This window comes from Tachyglossus aculeatus, chromosome 16 (assembly GCF_015852505.1).
Source record: "Tachyglossus aculeatus isolate mTacAcu1 chromosome 16, mTacAcu1.pri, whole genome shotgun sequence".
Lineage (NCBI taxonomy): Eukaryota > Metazoa > Chordata > Mammalia > Monotremata > Tachyglossidae > Tachyglossus > Tachyglossus aculeatus.
The window spans coordinates 42,360,024-42,378,116 of record NC_052081.1 but is presented as its reverse complement, the minus strand read 5'-3'; the positions used below and the strand labels follow the sequence as shown (position 1 = coordinate 42,378,116).

Below are 18,093 nucleotides of genomic sequence, written 5' to 3'. Positions count from 1 at the left end.
TTGAATACCTGTGGGAGATATTTTTTTCGTTTTTAGTCATTTTCTACTTCTAGCTGCATGATAAAATGTGGTCAGAGTTCATGCTCATTGTGAGTTGAAGATTCACCTATCACTTCTCCAACCCCTCAGCTCGCCCTGTGAAGCTCAAGGAAGATATTCTTTCTTGCACATATGCTGAGTTAAGCTTGGGTTTATGCCAGTTTATCCAAGAGGTGCGGAGGCCAAATGGTGAAAAATACGATCCAGACAGCATCTTGTACTTGTGCCTTGGAATTCAGCAGGTATTGGGTTACACTACACAGGTCACCGCTGTGATATTTGGAAGAGTTGCTGTAGCAAAGCCCTTGGTTTTTTTCATAGGAATGGGGAAGGCTGGGGAAGTGGTTATGCCATTGGTCTTCATTTAGGGAGATAGAACAGGTAAAAGAAATTTGTTGATAGGGTGTGGTTACAAGGGCCCACCAAATAGCAGAGCATGCCTAATTACACAGTACTTTCACTTCCTGCTCACTTTTGGTGTCAAACCTGAATCCACTAACTCGAAGCCTAAGTTTCTGGTACCTCCATGCCCAACCTGTGTAGCCTCTTCGGAGAAGCAGCGTGGCTCAGTGGAAAGAGCATGGGCTTTGGAGTCAGAGGTCATGGGTTCGAATTCCGGCTCCGCCAATTGTCAGCTGTGTGACTTTGGGCAAGTCACTTAACTTCACTGTGCCTCAGTTACCTCATCTGTAAAATGGGGATTAAGACTGTGAGCCCCACTTGGGACAACCTGATCACCTTGTAACCTCCCCAGCACTTAGAACAGTGCTTTGCACATAGTAAGCGCTTAATAAATGCCATTATTATTATTATTATTATGGGGATTAAGACTGTGAGCCCCCCCATGGGACAACTTGATCACCTTGTAACCTCCCCAGCGCTTAGAACAGTGCTTTGCACATAATAAGCGCTTAATAAATGCCACAATTATGTACTCGTATCAGCATCCATTTGCTTGTCAGAGCTGGCTTGTTGTGATCATTCTCCTCTCTGTTTTTGTTGTGTACTTGGAATTAATGCAGTGTGGCCTAGTGGAAAGAGCATGGGCTTGGGAGTCAATGGACCTGGGTTCTCTACCATTGTTCTGCTGAGTGACCTTGGGAAAGTCACTTCAGTTTTCTGGGCCTCAGTTACCTCATCTGTAAAGTGGGGGTTAAGACTGTGAGCCCAATGTAGAACAAGGACCGTGTCCAGCTTGATTAGCTTGTATCTACCCCAGCACTTCAGTACAGTGCCTAGCACATAATAAGTGCTTCAATGCCATTTCAGTATTTAATTAGAGAGGGAGAGAGTGTATAGTGTTGAGAAGCAGTGTGGCCTACTAGAAAGAGCACAGGCATGGGAGTCAGAGGTCCTAGGTTCGCCGTCACTTTGCTGTGTGACCTTGGGCAAACACTTAAACTTCTCTGTGTCTGTTTCCTCATCTGTAAAAATGGGGATTAAAACATACTCCTTCTTACCTAGGCTGTGAGCCCCATGCGGGACAGGGACTTAGTCCACATTAATAACTAATACCTACCCCAGTGTTTAGATCAGTGCTTGGCAAATAGTAAGTGCTTAACAAAATAGTATATTTTTTATTGCTATATGTGTATGTTATGTACGTACATATGTATATAACTCCATTGTTTTCAACTCAGTGCCACATTTGTCCAAATTGCCAGAGAGAAATATCTGTTTCTCTTCATTTGCTACTGCTTCTTTCAGCCTGCCTTGGTGATCAGGAGTTGCCCACGGTTTCAGTCCAAGCCCAGTTCTGCTTTAAGCTGCAGAAGTAGAGCCAAATTGGTGCAAATTACTTACTGAATTTATTAAGCACTTACTATGTATGAAGCACTGTGCTGAGCAGTGGGCTAATCAGATCAGGCAGAGTCCCTCTTCCTCTTGAGGCCCATTGTCCAAAGAGTAGTAAGAACGGGTTAGCCTTGCGGGTGGGGGGTGGTAAGAATGGAGTATTGTTATTGTCCTTCAAAAGTGGAGGAAAGATTTTCTGAGCTTTGCAGATTTGAGAATAATCTCTAACTACAACTATCAGAGCACAGTAGGATTTCTGAATTGGCTTTCGTGTGGTGCCGATTATCATTATTGTTTCAGGGTGGTGGTTTTCCCCTTTTTTATGCAACCCAGTCAGTATGTAAAAGGCAAGGTAAAAGGCTTTCCTTGCCCAATGGGCTAAGAGCCCAAGAGTTGATTTATTAAGGTGGCTACAAGCCTCCATGGACCTAGACTTTACATTTTGTTTTAATGTCCTTAATAGTACTTGGGAGTAGAGCGTAACTGAAAGGTCAAATTTCAACTGAGGCCTGATTTTTAAAGGGAGAACTTTAAATGTATTTTTTCATTTTAAAAACCTTTTTGCTTGGCAAGCCTTTTCTATGTAACAACAAATGCATGTCTCCCTTTGTTTTCTCTCACAGTACCTGTTTGAGAACGGTAGAATAGATAACATTTTTACCGAGCCATATTCCAGGTTTATGATTGAACTTACAAAACTCTTGAAAATATGGGAGCCTACAATACTTCCTAATGGTAGGACAATGATTACTTTTCATTTTGATTCTTTTAAAATGTGCCTTCGTAGTATTGTGTTGGATGAATGTGTCCTATCCACTGAACATTCACCAGGAAGGGGACACTTCTTTTCCAGGCCGAGCTTCCCCTTGACTACCCCTGAATCTTGGAACCTGGGCATCAGAGTCTTCCTCCCTCTTTTGGTCAAAGCGTGCTTGAGTGGAGGAGCAAAAAGGAAAATACCTCATTTGGACAAATGAAAATCTTAACCGAACCACAAAGAGGAATTGAATTGTTCTCTGCTTAGTAGAATTCTGCAGTGAACTAGAGGTGCATTAATTTTAAGTCCCTTTGCAAGGCCTCAACTCTTTAAGATGTCCTAGGTGGTCAGGAACTAATGTTGATTTCAAAAACATCATTTTAAATTCAGAGCAGACTATCTCTAATAGATGCTTGCTGAAGGAAGACCACATAGTGTCAAGCAATATTTACCTCAGCTAGTGGTCAATCTGCTCAGTTCTTGGAGATGCCCCCGGGGCCCACTCAGATGGATTAGCCCTTGCTTTTTGCCTAATCCTCAGAGCAGAAATTTGATTTCCTGATCATCCTCTGCCTCTCTTTCCCTGAGGTCTCTCTATTTGCTGCCAGGCAGTATTTGCTTTAGTGTATTGAATTTTCTTTTCTTTTCTTTTTTTTTTAAATAGGGAATTGTGACCTCTTCCCCCTCCAGATGTAAGAGCTAATGAATTGTGACTATATCCTGGCTTTAGGGTTTTGTTTCATTGGGCTAAATGAGTGCTGTTTTGTTCTGTTCTCCTTTGCTCAGGTTACATGTTCTCACGGATCGAGGAGGAGCACTTATGGGAGTGTAAACAGCTGGGTGCCTACTCCCCGATAGTCCTCTTGAACACCCTTCTGTTTTTCAACACCAAATATTTTCAACTAAAGAATGTCACTGAGCACCTGAAGCTTTCCTTTGCCCATGTGATGAGGCGTACTAGGACTCTGAAGTACAATACCAAGATGACATATTTGAGGTTTTTCCCACCGTTCCAAAAGCAGGAAGTAGAAACTGGTACGTGAGAGTATCTCCTAGCACCTTTAAAGCATGAACGTGCATTTGATTGGGGTGGCAAATGGAAAATGCAACGTATGAAAGAAAACACCTAGACAGTCACCTGACAAATTGTGCATAAACCTGCACTGGAAGTGGGTGAATAAACTGATGCCCAGGGATTTCCGGTTATCCGGGATAATTGAAAACTGGTTGTGCGGAGCAAATGAAAGCTATAGATGAGGTCTCATAACAAGCATTATAATACTGAGGTTTCATAACAAGAGTTTTTGCTAAGTTCCAGATAATTACCCTATTGTTGATCCTGTTTATAATGAACCTTAAAGTTTATGGTTAGTAAAATATGAAGATTTACTCACTTTGCCCAAACTATCAGTTTCCATCCACAGTTGGGCAGAGATGATTTGAATCTATCCTTTAAGCACTTGATATTCACCCTGTCCTCAGCCCCACAGCACTTAAATTCATATCCGTAATTTATTTCAATTTCTGTCTCCCCCTGTAGACTGTGAGCTCCTTGTGGGCAGGGATTGTGCCTACCAACTCTGTTGACTTATTCTCTCCTGAGCACTTCATAGAGTGCTCTGCATACAGTAAGCCCGCAATAAATTCCACTGATTTATTCTAATTGTGTCCGGAGTAAGCAGAAGAGAACAAGGCAACACAGCCTGAACGTATTGGAATAAGTGTCCACATAATGACAGTCTCAATAATAATACAATAATAATGATGATATTTGTTAGGTGTTTATTATGTACTAAGCACTGGGGTGGATACAAGCAGATCAAATTGGACAAAGTCCTTGTCCCATGTGGGGCTCATAGTCTCAATCCCCATTTTACAGATGAGGTAACTGAGACACAGAGAAGTGAAGTGACTTGTCCAAGGTCACGCAGCAGACAAGGGCCAGGACCTTCTGACTCCGAGGCCCATGCTCTATCCACTATGCCATGTGGCTTCTCAGTTACCCTTGATGATTTGGTTGTAACAGGATTATATGTGTAGCAGCTTGGTTTAAGCATGGAGCAGTTCTCTGAGGGCTTTAGGTGTTGAAGTCAGACTAACCTGTTGAGGTGTTCCCTGCAGTGCCCTGCCAGATTGGGGTTTTGGTTTTTGAGCTGAAGACTGGTCAACTTTGGGTCCTCTACCTGGAGCTCATAGCAATGCACACTTATTTCATGGGGCTCTCACTGGATGTTGGTGCCAGAGTGAACCAAAGGCCAGCTGCAAGAATCACGTGATGTCCTTTTCCCGTCTTGTGTTCATGTCATCCCTTTGATGCCAATGTCCCTTCATTCAGCGTGCCAGGTAAACTGTGACCCGGCACTGATTTCAGTGCCCAGAACCCTGGCCCAGATCTCAGTGGTGGTGATCTTATCAAGTGAAATGAAATTTTAAGTAGCTTGAAATAGAGACGTTTTGCCCAGGTTATTATTTTGGGGCGATCCAAGAGAGTGTGTTGCTTGGGGGATGGAAGTGCCCTATTGCCCGGAGTGGTGACAAACTCGGAAAACAAAATTTAATTCTCGGGATTCTCCTCCTTCCCGGCCGTAGAACTCAGTTCACTGCCACCAAGAACCCTGGAGAAGCAGACACTGCTCCCCAAACAAATTCTCATGGCCCCGTTTTCGTGTGGGAAGTGGGAACCACTTAGTATTGTAAGCAGGAAACGATGTTTTAGCCAAGGACCAAAACTGGGAACAAAGCTTGCCAAGTCGCACAAGCAGTGTTGATGCTGTGTCCTTTGAGAAGAGTGTTAGGCATTTGGGAGGAGTGAGTTTATATTCAGCTGTAGAGATTGAGCTCAGAATGAGAATTGTCACGGTGGGGGAAACCTATAGAGAATTTAATGGTATGGTTAAGTTGGTGGAAACTTGTTCTCTGTACGATCATTGAGGTGGTGAGGGCATTATATAATTATGCTCTTATCCTTACAAAGATGAATGCTTGTAGTCATCAGTAAATGTAGGAGAGAAGCTTCCTGGTTCCAGCTAGTGGAGGCTTGACAAGATGAATAATGTGCAGCGTTCATTAGCTGAAGGAAACCAAAGCCATTTGGGACGTCTGTTAAGCCGTGGGCCCCTTCATTGTCAAACAACTGTTCCATGGAAGATGTTCTGTAGTGTCTTCTGCGGTGAGAGCTCAGGAACACTCACACAACTATAATGTATGTAGACTTGTGAAATGAGGCGGAAGATTGCTGATCGAACCTAGGACATGCTGAGCCTGCCTCTTGGATCCCAAGCCTGTAAGCCCAAGCTGGACCTGCTTTTGGTGAAATCAGGATCAGATGGCTCCCTAGATCCCTCACCCACCTTATCTTAAGGTTTCAGACCAGGAAAGGGCCCAGCTTGTCGCACACGCATGCACACACGCACACCCCCACGCACCCCCCTGCCGCTGAAATTCCGAGCCCCAACAGCCCAGTGGACCATTGCTCGTTTGTGAAAACCCCACAGTCACGTGGGAACACTCCCAAAGTGGCCAGGCTTGGATTTCTGGACCTTTCGGGGATCTCTCTGGCAATAGAATTTCATCCCCAACCAGAGGGCCACTTACGGGTTCCTGTCCTTTTTCCCCTTGCGTTGCCTGGGAGTTAAAAACTATCTTCTGTAGCGCACAGCATTCCCTCAATTCAGGAGCGCTTCGTGCAGAGCTCTGCACACAGTAAGCGCTCAATAAATATGATTGAATGAATGAAACACAGGGAGGAAATCCTACAGGGAGGAGTGGAGAAATAAGAAAGATTGCAAGTGTCGCCAAGGAGCAGAGAGACAAAGGGGTGGGGTGTGTGTGTGTGTGTGTGTGTGTGTCCCCGTCCGTCTGTCAGTGTTGGGGGGGGTATGGAGAGACTCCTTGAGAGCCAAGATGGAAAGGAAAGAGAAAGCCCTACCTCTGGCCTATTGTCTGTCCCTCTCGAGCCCTAGCCATAAGTGGGCGGTTTGTCGTCACCTCAGAGATGTCAGTTCCAGGTGGCATTTTCATTTTACTAAAGGAACTTCAGGCAGAGGTTGAGCAGCAGGGATGGCGGTGTGTCAGAGAATAGAACCAGCACCTCTCAATCCTTCCAGAGCGTGAGGATTTTCATGATGCGTTTTGGCTAGAGCGTTTGCCGGAGAATCGGGGAGCGCTTTGTCCGACAACACGATCACGTTTGGTTCTGGTGCAACCGAAAGTCACATGCACACGTCAGAAGTGGCGAGGACTATAGTTGGAGCTTTTTTTATCGTCGGGTTCTGTGAGCACGCAACCCCTTCCCCCCCGACTTATAGGAGAACAGGAAGGCTTCTTAGGCTGAGACTGGGGCTGGGGTAGTCCACAGGAGGCTTCTTTTGTCTTCGTGGCAGTGTCAGCAGGGTGTGCCCAAGGGGAGGCCTTGATACGACTGTCGGTCCCAGTCTTGTACCTTTAAGAAACTGCTGCTCCTGACCATTTCCCTCTTGCTCTGCCTCAATACCACAGTGGCTAGACTAAGCCAGATACTGCATCTTAACAGTCTTGTCTTCCTGACCCTAGATAAATTATCCGTGGGCAAAAGGAAACGCAGTGAGGACGAAGAGGTTCCCACAGCCGTAGAAATGGCCGAGAACACTGATAACCCACTACGGTGCCCAGTTCGGCTTTATGAATTTTACTTGTCGAAGTGGTAAGTGACCTCCCCCTCGCTAGAGTCCTGCATGCTGGCCTGGGCTGGTCCCCTGCCTGGTTCCAGAACCGGCGGGGAGATGTACGCTCCCCGGCCCGTCGTGCGTACACCTTAATCCAGCAAACTGACTCAAATTCCCAGGAGTGCTTGCCGGCCAAACAGAGAGCAGAGGACTAAGTGCACTCCTGCAACCCAGAGTAACCCACGGTGAAGGAGAAGAGGGACACTAACCCACCTTCCCACTTATAAGCCTGCAAATTGGGTTGGGTCAAGGCCTATGGGCCAGGTTCAGGTGCATGGTAGGAGCAGCCCTGTGTTGACAGGGCCTTACTGTAACAAACAGAGGCAAGTTTTACATTTCTGGGTATAGGCACCCAGAGCAATTGGTGTTAGTGGCCGCATGGGTGGGCATCATCGTCATCACTGTAATAATAATGGTAATTTGCTAAGCATTTACTGTGTGCTGAGCGCTGTACTAAGCACGGGGGTAGATTAGAAGATAATCAGGTCGATGACAGTCCCTAGCCCACATATATGGCTCACATTCTAAGTAGGAGGGAGAACGGGTATTGAATGCCCATTTTAAAGAAGAGGAAACTAAGGTCCAGAGAAATTAATTGATCTAAGGTTACCCAGCAAGCAAGTGGCAGAGCCAGGATTAGAACCCACGTCAGTTGATTCTTGCCACTGAGCCACGCTGCACAAGGTGAACCGAAGAGAACTGTACAAAGCAGGCCTCCTTCTTCTGGGAAGATTATTTGGCTATAGCTGCAGAACAAGCATCCTCTTCCTCCACTCTCCTTGCTTCCCATTTTTTGAAAAGCTCTTCAAGAGTGGAAATGGCCTCTCACGGTGCCTCTTGATTGCATTTGAACTGTGCTTCGTGCTAGCACTTCAATGTATTTTCTTTATTTTCTTTTAATGTTTTTAGTAACCTCATTTCCCCTCTGGCCTTTATAAACTTTATCTGCAGACTAAACTTTGGGTCACTGCAAGCATTGCTGCTGAGCAGTAGGGACAGTTTAGGAAAGAAGAGTTTGTCCAACTGAGCCTGCAAGGAGGTCAGAATTTTAATTTTCACAAATTGGAATTTGGCATGTAACAGCAGCTTCTCCCTGCTACAGAAATTACCATGGGAACTTCAGAGAGTTGGCAGACAGTTACCAAAACAACTCTAATACCCCATTAGAGCTGTTCTGGCCTGGGCGTAATGAACCTCCTCCTACGGTTAATTTCTATTTCCCCTAGGTGATATCCCTCAGGTATCACCTCAGCGCCTGTATACTCACAACGACCCATAGAACTTCTGTATATATTGACTCACTCATCCACATAGCCATTTTTCCATTCTCTTTTTGTTTTTCTTTTAATGGTTTTTGCTAAGCTCTTACTATGTGCCAAGCACTCTGCTGAAGCACTGGGGAAGATACAGGATAATCGGGTTGGACACAGTCCACGTCCCACGTGGGGCTCACAGTCTTAATTCCCTTTTGACAGATGAGGTAACTGAGGCCTAGAGAAGTGAAGTGACTGGCCCAAGGTTGCACAGCTAAGTGGCAGAGGTGGGATTTGAACACAGGCCCTCTGACTCCCAGGACTGTGCTTTTTCCACCAGGCTACGCTGCATCTTTCTCCAACCTGCAGTTTATTTTGGCGCCTGTTTCCCTCTCCCCGCCCCACCCTGCCAGGTTGCAAGCTCCTTTAAAGCAGGGATCATGTGTTTTAGCTTTATCGTCCTCTCCCAAGGCCTTTTGTACAATGCTGTGCCCCCCATAGATGCTCTCTGATAGCACTCCTGTCTGAAACTCCATCTTCCCTTCTCCCCCAACTAGTTCTGAAAGCGTGAAGCAGAGGACTGATGTGTTTTACCTCCAGCCGGAGCTCTCCTGTGTCCCGAACAGCCCCATGTGGTACTCTACTTTACCGATAGACCCGGGAACGCTGGACACCATGTTAACACGCATCCTCTTGGTGAGGGAGGTGCACGAAGAACTTGCCAAAGTCAAATCCGAGGACTCCGACGTCGAGTTATCAGATTAAAACTGCAGTGGGGTTTTATTTTCATACGCATTTGCAAGCACCAAACTGTGAAAGCGGCCCGCCTCCGGCCATCAGACAAGCCAAGTTCTCTCGACTTCAAACCGAAAAGAATAAAAACAAAACAAAAAAACCCGGAAAAGCAAAGGAAAAAAAGGCATCTTGTGAAACACGGTGGATTTATAAACTGAAATCGAAGGAAGCAACACGTAAGCTGAGAGAAATGAGGTCCTTTGACAGCGGACAGATTCTTAAAGCAGACAAACTAAAGATGAACTAACCTAATTTCTCTGAGTGGTGCATAATCTTATTTTGTTTGGGAATAACAAATTGTGAAATATTTTTAAGGAAAACGTTGTATAAAACTCTACCACAGTAACCGTAGACACCTTAGAGAGCTAGGCCTCGGCTCTTAGGACTTGGGAGCGCAAGCCCAGCCGCCGGGGAGACCCCAAGACGGTTCGGGGCCAAGGTTCAGGGGGAGAAACCCGCGGCGATCTCAGAGCAAACACTGAGGCGTGACTGGGGGATCTGAGGTCTCAGACCCTGCATCAGCAGGGGTAGCAACAGGGTCAAGTAGGGGATCTCGTCTTGGGCCTCCGCTGCCGTCTCAGCTTGGGAAGACGAAAACCTTTGACGCCTCTGCCACAGTCACTCAGGTGGTGGACCGATGCCTTCACTGGTCTGTTCCCAGGCACAGGAACCCCTTCCTCCTGCCGTCCAGCCCGGAGGGCCCAGGACACGGCCCAAGCGAGGCAAACGAAGCCCCAAGAGCCCCGGCTATTCGGAAGAGACGGCTTGGGGAACGGACCCAGCCCGAGCCTTAGGGGCCCGGGACGTGAGGAGGAAACCGCCTGCAGTCTCTACAGGCAATTGCTGCTGTCACCCAAGCAGGCACTGCAGTCTGCGGAACTGTGAGGGGCTGGAAACGGAACTGTGGGGCTGGAAACGGCAGCTTTCCTTCCTCCCACTGTGTCCCCTCCCCCCTTCTCCCTCCCTCCCTCCCTCTCTCCTTCCCCCCCACCCGCCCCAATTAATTCTTCATATTTTGTTTTGTCTTCTCCCCCAGGTCTTTGGAGGCCCCTGTCTTTTCAAAAGGAACACCATACGTACACCCCTTCCCTTCTTTCCTTTCCTATCTCATATCCTTCGTCTGTTTCCTCCCCACCCCTTGTTCTGTCCACCCTGAAACCACGTGCAAAGTCGCACAAAGACACAGTATTACTTTTGCTCTCAGAACAGGTGGGGAAAACTCATAAATGTATCAGATTTAGACAGGTGCTCAACATTTGGAAGAAGGCCTTTCATCCTGGCCCCTCTGCCAAGAAAGCGGGCCACCAGGACCCAAGCTAATGCCTGTCTTGTAAGAATCCGTATCCAGGTCTTCTCGCGTCATTATTCAGACTTCAGATGCACTCTTCAGGAGGATATCTAAATCGCGGACTTTTGAAAGGAGCAACGGTCGTAAGTTGTGAGAAATCCTGAGGGCCAGTCACGCAGCTTCTTTAAGTCGGGCTTAACTGGACCCCAGGATGGGAATATCAGAAGTTCTGAATACCACTCAGAAATTTAACAACTTTGAAAAACAACAACTCCTTTTGTGGTTTTTTTTTTTTTTTTAAGCAGTAACTAAAGGTCATTGAACTATAATAAAAAATCAGAAAGTAGCCTTTTTGACATTGTGTACTTAGTAGTTCTGTTCCTCTGCCTGTAACAGGTTTCACTGATGTATTTTTTAATACCAAGAACTGTGTGAAAGAAGTAAATCTGCCCCTGATTCCATATGATCATGTCCATCTGTGTTTGTCCTTTCTGACCAGAGAACTTGTTTATTTCACCACCCTGCCTATCGGGGAGGAAGGAGGCCTGGCCACTGATTATTACCCTGCCAATAAATCATCTGATCATCCGAATCCTCGAAGGTGTACCAGTTCCAGCGATCAGAATTTTATGGTGTATAAACACTAACACTTCCCCCCAGTAGTTGTATGAAAAATAAAAGTAGTTAACGTAGTGGATGAATTGTTATGGCATAATGACAAGAAAAAAAATTTATACCTTTTAACTGAGAACAGGATACCCAGATAGTGTATGGCTGTACAAAATGTCAGGTTTTCAGTTGCATGTAAGTCCACAGAGTTGCCCAGAAGCCTAAATTAATGCATAGGAGGAAGTATCCATGAGTTAATTATTGGTCATTCCTCATGAGTGTAGCTGTTAATGTCTGTGTCAGATTGTTTGGTTTTTTTATTTTATTAAAATTGTGTGAAATGATTTTTTTTTTCAGGGAAAAAGCAAGAGAAACACCCCAGACCACCTATCTGTTTTTTAAACTTCTGGGTTTTTCCCTTGACAGAAGCCACAGAAATATTCCCCTAGAATAAAATAGTATATTTGTATACAATGGGTGAGTTATTCATTTCCTTTTCGTCAGATGAACTCTAGGATGATTTATTTTCCCCTCTGTCACCCTCGTTGGTTTACTTCCACATATCCTAACCCTGCAGAAAATGAGAACAGTGCCACCTCTTCCTCTAAAAAGCATGAAAATTAACTGGAAATTTTGGCCCAGGAAGGTAAGCATATATTTCATCACCATTAAGTCTTTTTATTGCTTTTTTTTCATTGCTTTTCTGAAATCAGAATATCTGCTGGAGCTTCTCAGTAGTCCCTGGATGGTAATTTAATGTTCTGAGGAGTGTGGAGCTTTATAGTTGCCCCTGACTGCATCTCCTCAGCCTCGAATTGTGTGTGTGTTTGGACACATTTTGCACAGTCACTTCCATCTAGGCTACTTGGAATGGCAGAGCGAGGGGTCTTGGAGGGCTTAGAATTTAAGGGATTTGAAGGATGGAATTGCCACTGATGAGGTAAATGAGTCAGTCACACAAAGGGAACTGGAAGATGGTGGCGGCGGTGCTGCTGTCACTTCCCAGTTGGAGTCCAGGACCTGTCTGGCCATCCTGGATCTCCCCCTTCTCCCTATACTGGCCCATCCTTCACCTCCAGCCCTCGGTGGGACACCGCAGGGACTCTGGGCCCACCTGTCATCATCATCAATCGTATTTATTGAGCGCTTACTGTGTGCAGAGCACTGTACTAAGCGCTGTCCTAGATGCTGCTGCGTTCCGACCCTGCCCCTGCCATTTGCCTGCTGTGGGACCTTGGGCAAATCACCGAATTTCTCTGTGCCTTAGTTTCCCCATCTCGAAGATGGGGATTAAACACCCATTCTCCCTCCCCCTTAGACTGTGAGCCCTGTATGGAACAGAGACTTTGAATCTACCCCAGCACTTAGTACGGTGCCTGTGCTTGGCACATAGTAAGCACTTAACATACCATTATTACCGTTATTATCATCATTATTGTTATCATCTCCAAATGGGGGCCTCACCGGGGTTTTACCTTAGGGGGCTCGTGAATGGCAACTTGAAGCCAGAAGTGGCCAGAGCCCAGATGAAGGCCCGGGTGGCCCCCGCTGATCTGGGCGTTGGTCAGGATGCCGTGGCTTGTCGGGCCGCCTTCTAGGGGGTGAGTCCGCAGCAGCTGACGCTTGGGATAGCGTCTCCCCTCACAGCGAGAACCGGATCGAGCGGGCTGTTGTGACAACCTCTCCTGAGATTGAAGGGCGCCTTCTCTACTCTTTGCCAACTGGATACCTCTCATATCCCTCAGAAAAAGGCCTCTACACTTACCTATGAACTATCACACTAAACCAAGTTTATTAGCGATGCTAAATGCTTACTAGTGCATTCCAATATTTGAAATAAAATTTTATCTTCCTACCTTGGTGCCAGTTTTTTAATTGTACCACCTTCACGTTCAGACTGAACTTGAATTTTTTCTGGTGTTGTGTCTCAAGGGCCCCTGGAATGGTGAAAACTCAAAAGGGGTAGAACTGTGATTCCCCTTGCTCCCTGTCCTTCCCCACCACCATGGAAAAATCACTAAGGATTTTTGGACCTAGTCTCTCACTGAAGTAACACAACGATTAAACCTAGTTTATTCAGCTCTAGTCAAAACAACAGGCTCCCTAATTACTCCCTCCTGGACTAGCAATAAATCAATGGTATTTTATTGAGGGCTTACGGTGTGCAGAACACTATACTAAGCGTTAGGGAGATTACAGTAGCATTGGTAGACATGCTTCCTGCCCTGGGAGCTCAGTGTCTAGTGTGACTTTGTCACCTTTCCCTTTTAGTTATATCTCGTGTGAGGAGGAGAAAATGATTTGGGAAATCAAGCTGTAATAGTTTCCTTTGACCCTCCAGAATTCCCAGAAGTGCATGAAACGCAGTCTCACCACCTCAGGAAGCAAGAGAGGGAAACCAGATTTCTCTCATTGAGTTTAATCACTCACTCCAGTGCTCTGCATAAAGTGCCCAGTAAATACCATTAGTTGCTAATGGTGATGAAAGGCTCCTCAAGCAATAGCTTCACTGTTCCCCGTAGAAAGAAAAAACAGGATCTTGAAGGATTCATCATCATCAATTGGTATTTATCGGGCACTTACTAAGCGCCTGGGCAAGTATAATGCAATAGAGTGGATAGACACAATGCATTTAGCACATGGCATTCTCTTTGCTTTACCAATTCTCAGTCCTTTTTTCCAGAGTTCCACTCAACCAGAGGTTAACCAAGGTTAGGCTTGCGCTTGCTCCCCCTTCTAGACTGTAAGCCCCACTGTTGGGTAGGGCCTGTCTCTATATGTTGCCAACTTGTACTTCCTAAGCGATTAGTACAGTGCTCTGCACACAGTAAGAGCTCAATAAATACGATTGAATGAATGAATTAAAGTAATTGCAGTAAAAGTTTCCTTTGCTGTTCCTGTAGTTATCGCTAGACTCCTTGCTAAAAAAAAAAAAAAAATTCACTGCTGCTCCTTTGGCCTGTCTTGGTCAATAATTCCCTGTACCCCAAAATATTTGATCAGTGCTGAAGGTGATATGCGAAGTTACAAAGCCAAAAGCCCCTTCCAAAGGGTTATTTATAAACCTTATTTCTCGAAGTATGCAGGCCTAGAATTATCTCCTTTGTGCTTCCCTACAGTTTGATTTGGGAAAAGTTGGAGCCTGCTAAGGACTATTCTTGTGGATTCAAAAAGAAGTGAAAATTGGTTTACTTCCCTTCAGGAAGGGATTAAGCAGAGGATTTCCATCTGAGTTTTAAGTGACATACTCATTTGATAAGCTTAGCAACGGAGGGGGAAGGAAAGGAAGTCTGATCAATTAATCATATTAGGCGATTTATTAAGTGCTTACGGCATGCAGAGCACTGTACTAAGCACTTGGGAGAGCACAAAATAATATTGTCATGATAAGTTAAAGCCTCTTAGACTTCAACTCTCAAGGTTAGAAGAGGACCACATATTATCCCTTCTAAGTTTTCCGGGTTTTTTAAAGGTATTTGTTAAGTGCTTCCTGTCTTGAGCGCATAGGGGATTCATCATCAACAAGGGTATTTTTTATTTATTTATTTATTTTTGGTATTTGTTAATAATAATAATAATAATGTTGGCATTTGTTAAGCGCTTACTATGTGCAAAGCACTGTTCTAAGCGCTGGGGGGATACAAAGTGATCAGGTTGTCCCACGTGGGGCTCACAGTCTTAATCCCCATTTTACAGATGAGGTAACAGGCTCAGAGAAGTTAAGTGACTTGCCCAAGGTCACACAGCAGACATGTGGCGGAGCCGGGATTCGAACCCATGACCTCTGAGTCCAAAGCCCAGGCTCTTTCCACTGAGCCACGCTGCTTCTATTTGATGATAAGTGCGGAGCACTGTACTAAGTCCTTGGGAGAGCACAATACAACAGAGTCGGTAGACGCGGTCCCTGCCCACCAGGGTAACTGGTAGATAAACGGCACCCATTTTCAAAAGGCTCAGCCTCATACAAAGCAAGTGATACCTTGCTGGCGAAAGTTTTGTTACGGTGCACTTGTCCTACCGAACACTGATATTTATTGAACACTTCCTGCGTGCGAAGCACCACAACAGAGTCGGTAGACGCGGTCCCTGCCCACCAGAGTAACTGGTAGATAAACGGCACCCATTTTCAAAAGGCTCAGCCATCATACAAAGCAAGTGATACCTTGCTGGCGAAAGTTTTGTTACGGTGCACTTGTCCTACCGAACATTGATATTTATTGAACACTTCCTGCGTGCAAAGCACCACAACAGAGTCGGTAGACGCAGTCCCTGCCCACCAGAGTAACTGGTAGATAAACGGCACCCATTTTCAAAAGGCTCAGCCTCATACAAAGCAAGTGATACCTTGCTGGCGAAAGTTTTGTTACGGTGCACTTGTCCTACCGAACACTGATATTTATTGAACACTTCCTGTGTGCAAAGCACCACAACCGAGGGCTTGGGAGAGCTAGGAGCCAAAATCCCTGACTTCAAGTAGCTTACAATTTAGGAGGGTTGAGTGACACTAAAATTTGGTCAAAGGAGGTAAGACTATTTGGAGAAACTGCTCTGATCTGGGGTGACCTGAGATAAGGAAAGCTGGCATGATGCCGGGCCTTACCCCCTCCCCACCTCTTTGCCAGCCATCCCCCACTACTGTGTTCTCCCCGATTCTCACCCCAAAGATCATCATCATCATCAATCGTATTTATTGAGCGCTTACTATGTGCAGAGCACTGTACTAAGCGCTTGGGAAGTACAAATTGGCAACATATAGAGACGGTCCCTACCCAACAGTGGGCTCACAGTCTAAAAGGGGGAGACAGAGAACAAAACCAAACATACTAACAAAATAAAATAAATAGAATAGATATGTACAAAATCCCCTCTTCTCACCCCACAGATCCCCCGCTACTGCTCAACAAATCGGACTGACTGACCGATTGCTGCCCTTTCTGCGGCCACAGCATCGAGTCGGCTTGCAGGATCCTGAGAGGGCTGCTGCCTCACTAGTCCCTAGGGAAGCGGCGTGACCTAGGGGACAGAGTTCGGCCTGGGAGTCAAAAAGACCTGGGATCATCATCATCAAGCGCTTAGTACAGTGCTCTGCACACAGTAAGTGCTCAATAAATACGATTGATAATGATGATGACGGGCCGGGGTCCCCGCGAGCAGCAGCAGTAGCCCGGGCTCGGGAGGCGGAGGGCCTGGCAGCCGGGGGACCTCGGGCCTGTCACTTCGCTTCTCCGGGCCTCGGTGGCCTCATCTCTAAATTGGGGATAATAACAACAATAATGTTGGCATATATGTTTGTACATATTTATTACTCTATTTATTTTACTTGTACCTATCTATTCTATTTACTTTATTCTGTTAGTATGTTTGGTTTTGATCTCTGTCTCCCCCTTTTAGACTGTGAGCCCACTGATGGGTAGGGACTGTCTCTATCTGTTGCCAATTTGTACTTCCCAAGCGCTTAGTACAGTGCTCTGCACACGGTAAGCGCTCAATAAATACGATTGATGATGATGATCATTAGCACTGTACTAATCTAATCCCAGCTCTGCCCCTTGTCTGCTGCGTGACCCTGGACAAGTCACTTCACTTCTCTGTGCCTCAGGGTACAATGAGGACCGTGAGCACCATATGGGACACGGTCCGTGCCCAACCTGATTACGCTGTATCTACCCCAGCACTTAAATAGAGCCTGGCACAAAGTAAATGCTTAAATACTACAATTATTAGTATTTTTATTAGTATTATTAGTCTCTATTTAGTCCTGACCTCAGCAACCTACCCCTTCTTTTCCATCCAACTCCCCTTGACAAGCTGCCATACTTAGGTATGCACCTTTATAATGCATATGACCTCCTCTATTTTAGTGGTGTCTCCCCTTACTTAACTAAACTCCCTGAGGGCAGGAATTGTGTCTAACTCTGTTATACTCTCCCAAGCGCCTAGTAAAGCAGCAATATGGCCTAGTGGAAAGATCACACGCCTGGGGGTCTGAGGACTTATTTATTTTACTTGTACATATCTATTCTATTTATTTTATTTTGTTAGTATGTTCGGTTTTGTTCTCCATCTCCCCCTTTTAGACTGTGAGCCCACTGTTGGGTAGGGACTGTCTCTAGATGTTGCCAACTTGTACTTCCCAAGTGCTTAGTACAGTGCTCTGCACACAGTAAGTGCTCAATAAATACTACTGATTGATTGATTGACCTCGGTTCTAATCCAGGCTCCACCACATACCTGCTATGTGACTTCGAGTAAGTCACTTCTCTGTACCTGTTTCCTTTTCTTCAAAATGGGGACTCGATACCTGTTCTCCCATCTACTCAGTCTGTGAGCCCCACGTGGGGCCTATTTGAGACCTACCCCAGCGCTTAATACAGTACTTGGCACATAGTAAGCACTCAATAAATACCATTATTTGATTAACAAATACCACGGTTATTATTATTATAGCATTTTGTATACAGTAGGCCCTCAAATATTGGACTAGATCGAAAAACCTCTTTTGAGGTCCTTCCTGAAGGCATCACTTAATCAGATATTTCTGTTCTGACTTTCTAGAGCCACAAGCACTTAAATGTTTTCCAGCGTGGCTTAGTGGAAGGACCCTGGGCTTAGGAGTCAGAGGTCATGGGTTCTAATCCCGGCTCTGCCGCTTGTCAGCTGTGTGACTTTGGGCAAGTCACTTAACTTCTCTGTGCCTCCGTGACCTCATCTGTAAAATAGGGATTACGACCGTGAGCCCCGCGTGGGACAACCTGATCACCTTGTATCCACCCCAGTGCTTAGAACAGTGCTTTGCACATAGTAAGTGCTTAACAAATGCCATTATTATTATTATTTCCAAGGAGATTCATAGGC

At 45.7% G+C, this 18,093-nt stretch overlaps 1 protein-coding gene across 7 annotated transcripts in view; it reads left to right on the top strand.

Annotated features, from left to right (window-relative positions):
* Positions 1-11,095, top strand: part of LOC119938376 (zinc finger MYM-type protein 4) — a 63,788-nt gene extending 52,693 nt beyond the window's left edge. For 6 of the 7 annotated variants that reach the window (XM_038758186.1, XM_038758189.1, XM_038758188.1 and 3 more), the window contains 5 exons: positions 130-281; positions 2,457-2,568; positions 3,377-3,625; positions 7,142-7,271; positions 9,104-9,311. In XM_038758186.1, the coding sequence (XP_038614114.1) occupies positions 130-281; positions 2,457-2,568; positions 3,377-3,625; positions 7,142-7,271; positions 9,104-9,311 (851 nt within the window). Of the gene's footprint in view, positions 1-129; positions 282-2,456; positions 2,569-3,376; positions 3,626-7,141; positions 7,272-9,103 lie in introns of all 7 variants that reach the window. The other variant, XM_038758185.1, reaches the window with a different exon arrangement.
* Positions 11,096-18,093: the final 6,998 nt, after the last annotated feature.